The sequence below is a fragment of the Panthera pardus genome, unplaced genomic scaffold (assembly GCF_024362965.1).
Source record: "Panthera pardus isolate Hobbes unplaced genomic scaffold, ASM2436296v1 HiC_scaffold_20, whole genome shotgun sequence".
NCBI lineage: Eukaryota > Metazoa > Chordata > Mammalia > Carnivora > Felidae > Panthera > Panthera pardus.
The window spans coordinates 53,900,660-53,906,553 of record NW_026526766.1 but is presented as its reverse complement, the minus strand read 5'-3'; the positions used below and the strand labels follow the sequence as shown (position 1 = coordinate 53,906,553).

The 5,894-nt window shown below is 35.9% G+C and overlaps 1 protein-coding gene across 1 annotated transcript; it reads right to left on the bottom strand.

Annotated features, from left to right (window-relative positions):
* Positions 1 to 1,018: 1,018 nt before the first annotated feature.
* Positions 1,019 to 1,534, bottom strand: LOC128778592 (multifunctional methyltransferase subunit TRM112-like protein). Its single transcript, XM_053908004.1, is given in 4 exon segments — positions 1,019 to 1,182; positions 1,185 to 1,205; positions 1,208 to 1,336; positions 1,423 to 1,534. Coding segments are annotated over 4 exon segments (426 nt in total).
* Between the last annotated feature and the right edge of the window lie 4,360 nt (positions 1,535 to 5,894).

Below are 5,894 nucleotides of genomic sequence, written 5' to 3'. Positions count from 1 at the left end.
TATTGATACAAATTTTGGTTCAATGCATGATGGTTATGTATTTTCAGTGATCAGTCCAGATTTGATCATTTGCTGGCTTTTCTATGCTCTGAGGTCACTCAACCCAAATAATTAATTCAGAGAATGATTCCTTAATTTCTTAGATTACTAGTTTTCATATTCAGTTAATACTTTTAAGTTTTATGGGTTCCTTTAGCAAATAGAAGGAAGATTGAATGTTCATTTACTTTAACTTTTAATCTTTTCTTACCACATTTATGTTTCAGATTTACAGTATGTTAAATGAATACATTAAAAATGTTTTCTATCTATTCTCTATCAATGGCTCATCCATTTTGATAAGGGATTATCCAAAGCAGCATTTATTACTTACATTTTTCTCTGCATATATAGGTTAATCCATTATGGTAATAAGAGATGGTTTTGCTTATAGGTACTTAGTTATGGTTGAGCTGGAATGCATTTGTAATTGGGGTTGCCCTTAAGCCAATTATAATTTTACAAGTAATTACACTCGAGGAAGATTTTATCCTATTTCAGATGATCTCTATATCTTCAGCTTAACATTTAATTTACATTAGGATTGATTCTTCTTAAGGTAAATACAAAGTTGAACTTAAATTCTGCTTTGGATAACGAACGGTCACCCGGCCAAGTTCTTTTTTTTTTTTTTTTTACCTCTATCTGAAAATCCTTCTTATTATTTATTTAGTCATGGAGAAGAATTTTTCCTTATTAACTGTTTACAGGTAGCTCGTACGCTGTCTATGTTTTCAGTTAACGTTTATGATTTATTGTTTAAAGTTTGTCTCTTTTTTTATTATGTTCTAGCTAGTTCATTATACAAAGTATAAGGTTTAATCCTTCCTCCTTTTCGGGGGATGGCGGTGTTTGAAACTTTAGCAGGAAAAAATAGAATATCAAGCTCAGGAATATTGTGTATTCAGTGTGTCACTGGATCAAGGACTGGGGTACATGGCAGCACCAGCAAACAAAATATACATAGAGATCCGCAGGGTCACAGGATGAAAACCGCTACCTGGCACAGGTAAGTCTGGGCGCCTTCCGCATTCAGCAGCATGTTGGGGATCCCACCGGTGTTGCGGGACAGACGTCCGCTCTCGGGACTTTGCAAAGTGCCCTCTGACACATCCCCTTCCAGCAGCGAGTGGTGCATCTTCTTAGAAATTCTTCATCATGCTCCTCCCTTGAATCGGCCTTTCGGGCACTTCAACCAGAAGCAAGGTAGTGGCCACCTCCAGGAGCGCTGCCCACTCCACCTCGGGTATCATACGGGACACGAAGTCAAGGTCGAACTGCGCAGGGTTCGACCCGCCTCAGGTCGAACTGTTGAACTGCCTCCGACCTCGGTGGCCTGGAGGCTCAGGGGAGGGGGGCGGTGGGGGGGTCCCTGAGCCTCACTCCCAACACCGGCACGCTCAGCAGGTGGTGAAAGAGCATCTTTCTGCCCCGGGGAACCAAGGGGGCCAGTGCTCTGCCCGTCTTGCTCCCAGGCAGCGCTACACACTGTCATTGTGTTAACCATGCATTAAACCAACCATTGTATTACCCAGTTATTGTATGAAATTTTTAGACTACTGTTATTTAATTCATATTATGTTTGGAGTTCTGTTTGAAGAAGGTGAGCTATGTGCACACGTCAAAGCCTGATTCAGTTGGGTTTTTTATTGTTAATTTACTTTTAACTGCTTGGTTCCCCAAAGGTTCTATTAATGGACTAAGAGGATGTAGGTCATTTTATATATACTGAGCTAACATTGTTACAGTAATTCTTGTTTTTATTTCATCACTCCTGAGAGTTTGCTGAAATGGTACTATACTAGCTAAATTAACAAGTGGATATGAAGATTTATTGATTATGGAAAAGGATTCTTTAGAGGATTTTAAAGCATTACAGTATTTTGGATTTTAAGCTACTGCTGGTAGTACTTTGGTGAACTTAAAAACATATATATATATGAATATATCAATATATTTATGAATATATGCATATATATGAATATATGTATATGTATATTTAACATTGTATATACTAATACATTTCTCCTAGTTGTTAGTATTCATGGGGATGCTTTCTTTGTATAGTTCCAGAATACTTTGTTTTGACTTATCTTTAGAGAATTTGATTTCAAAGTCAAGATTAGTTTTTTTAATCTTATCTATAGAATAGTTGAATTGGGAAAATCATTTCCTTTTTAAATACATCTTTGACAAAGACACATGAATAAACATATATTATTAAATATATTATTAAACCCTTGGAAATCCAAATAAATAACTTTTATTTTTATTTTTTTAATAATAATAAATAACTTTTAGATTCATTGGTTGCATATCTATCCCTAGGAAAATGAGAATCTCTATGTTGTTGGTGTATTATCATTTTTTCAAGGTGGTAGCCTTGAATACAATAATCTTATTCTCATTTTGAAACTGGGAAGAAGAATAAGATGGCTTGTGAATGGATTAGTGAATGGACAATTTATTTCACTTAATTTTATATTGTTTCATTTGTTTTAAAAAAGATGGTGCTATTACGTTTATGTATTTCTTCCATGTGTTAACTCATACACACATGCACATGAGAGGAGGAAAATAATCCTAAGGGGTAAGTAGGAGGAAGTCCTGGAAAAAGTACAATTGGAGTTTTTCAAGCTCTGAGAAATGCTTCCGTCAAGACTCATAAACTATGAATAGCACATGTCTTTCAGGGGGCTGCACAGTGTTGGGTAAATGAGGAGGCAGAACTTGGCATGGGTGGTGAGAAAGTGGAAAATGACCTTAGCAGCTCCCTGGAAGCTGACAGCTTGGTGGTAACATTCCACAGAAAACATAAAAAAAAACTTTCAGAATAGAATCAGTACTTGGAGAAGCCCACTCTGTGGCTGCAAATGAGTAAGACAGAGGAAAGGATACTTTGCAACCACAAAAGTTAATGAAACACCCTGTTCTTCAGGAAAGCGTGCATGAGTGTGGTTTCTTTACCGGTGACAAGTCTATCTCCACTTTGAACTCCCTGCCTCCTAGATATATAAAAAAAATGTATAGATTGATAGATGATAGATAGATAGAGAGAGAGACAGAGAGAGAGATTAGATAGATACCCAGTCATTGATTTCTTTGTGTTGTCTGACGGCATCCCACTCTGAATTATCCACGTCTCTAAATCCTACCTGGAATCTCTGGCACATGTGCAAATACGATAATAAGCTCCTTCTAACTCCCTTTTACAGAAACACTCCAGTGTTCCTCTGATGTGTGTTCTCCCTTGTAGCAAGAAGCTAAATAACCCCTATGTGTTTGGTGAGAGATGTGTGGTGATCGTTGGTTGGGAAGCTTTGACAGTCATGGCAGGAGATGATCCTATGCTGGACTGAGATCATAAAGGCATACTAGAATGCTGATAAAATGGCCCTTCATCTTGTCTGCCATTGATGGTAGCTGGAAGATGTAACACACAAGAGAGAGCATTTCAGAATTGTTTAAAACATCATTTTGGTGGTGGTTCAAAGGGTACATTGGAATAGGAGTAGGACGGAAAGGAGATAATTTGGGTTGCGGTATTAGCAACCCAGACAAGAGGTGTCTAGTGTGTCTAGTGTGAATATAAAGATATAAAGAATCAGAGAGGAAAATTCCAGGGCATGGTAACTGATTCCAGTGATGACATTTACTGAAAAGCAGTGTAGAAGAAACAGTTTTGGGGAGACTCGAATGATTTGTGGTTTAGGGGTTGCTTGTGAGATTACAGTTTTATAGCCCAGGAGGCAACTCAATCTTTTGATTTGAAACTCAGGAGAGATATTTGGGTTGGAATACAGATTTGGTTGCTACCAGCAGGTAGATGACAATAACAGCCATTTAATTTTTACAGGACATTTCGTTATGTCCTATACTGAATGAACCCTAAAGGCTCTACTATTCTAGTTTTTCTCTCTCCTTCTAGTGACAAAGTGAAGCACTCAACTGTAAAACACCAAGTAAAATTGAGTGGGATAATTTGTACCTGCTTTAAGAAGCAAGTAAACTAGATTCAGGCAACTCATAAATACAGTTTGGCTAGGAGGTAGGGTAATAAACATTCTCTCCAGTTCATGAATCTAGATTGTCAAGCAGGAAAGACTTTAGGGAAAGCATTGCTCAGCTAATTGCTCAGGTCCAACCATACCCATGACAATGGAGGGGATCACACGAATAGATGTGTAAGTGGAGGATTTCTCTTACAAGTGGTCTTGTCCTTTTTCCTTTTCCATGGGGAGATTATATATATGAACGAAGGATAGCGGTATCAGTAGGGAAGAGAAGCATGGTAATCCCTAGCCAGAGGATTTTCAGTAATTATTCATCTCCACATTCATTCTAGTCTAAAGGATTTTTTTCAGACAGTCAAAATCTTGAAGAGTATTTGGATCCTTATAGAACATTCTTAGTCCATGATTAGGTAAAGCCTTTGTATAGCAGGGTTTTGTTTTGTCCCCAGTAGCTGTAGTCTGTGCAGATTTACTGTTTGATCTCACCCTTATCACCCTTATTTATTTGGAAGACAGCTTCGGAAGACATGAGAGTATATTGTAGGTCTAACAATATCAGACATTCATGCAGTAGACACCGTGTTACAAACTTACATGTATTATCATGTTGTATTGATTTGTCAGCACAACCTCATGAGTTAGTGAACAATTTCATCCTAATTTTAGGGTTGAAACAACTGAGATTTGGAAAAAAAAAGTCTATTATAATATAATTAGTAGGTATTGGAATTGTCTCTAGAGTTAGAACTCTTAAGTTTTACATTTACATAATAGAAAATTAGTGCGTTGTCTTCTGATGAGGAAAAATATGTCACCGACCTAATCATTATATTGCCCTTGTTTGATAGCAATATTTTTCATAATTTGCTTCTATTTTTTGATTGGTTCAAAATAAAATCGCTGCCAAATTGTATATTGGGTATAAATTAGTCTCTTAACATTTTACATAATGTGGCTTCAGTTTCTCACTGAGTGCACAATAATCCTCTTCTCCCTTTAATCTTCTCTAAAAATTGGAAAGTTCTTTTATTATATTTTATAATCACTCTGTCTTTTAAGTATGTTCTCTTGAAAAACAGAAGGCTCTAACATGGATGTATTGATGTTTTCCTTTTCTACTGTTTGTTTGCTTTTAACCCCTATTGTGTGAAGGGAATTCTCTTTGATCTGTCAGCCCCCCTGCCAATTTTTCCTTTTGGTATCCTGTCTGTGAACGTTCGTGTGCTGACTGAAAACACAGTTTCTTGGATTCTACATTATATGAACTGAATCAGAGTCTCTAGGGATGAGGCGTATAAAGCTCAAGGGTTTTTATCAAGGATCCTATTTAAGTCTTATCAAGGATCCTAAGTAAGTCTTATACATACTATAGTTTGACAAGCACAGTTCTAGGGAGAGGTGATTGGACATAATTTTCTAGATTTTTATTTTTACCCTGCTAATCTTTAACTATATGATGAAAATACAAAATGTATTTTTATTTCCTCTGAAACTGCAGATAATACATTATCATTCCATACTCCTTATAAGTTTTGCAATATATTGTTAGTATCACATAATTAGTATATTAATATAATCCTACATATAAAGCTCAAGTGTGTAAAGATTCATTTATTTAACATGTGGTTCAGTGTTGGAATTTGCAAACATGAATTAACACCAAATTCTACCCCTGAAATCAATATTACACACTATGTTAACTAACTTGAATTTAAATAAAATCTTGGAAGAACAAAACCAGACATTTTTATTTATTTATTTTTTATTTTTTTTTTATTTATTATTATTTTTTTTTATTTTTTATTTTTTAATATATGAAATTTACTGTCAAATTGAAAACCA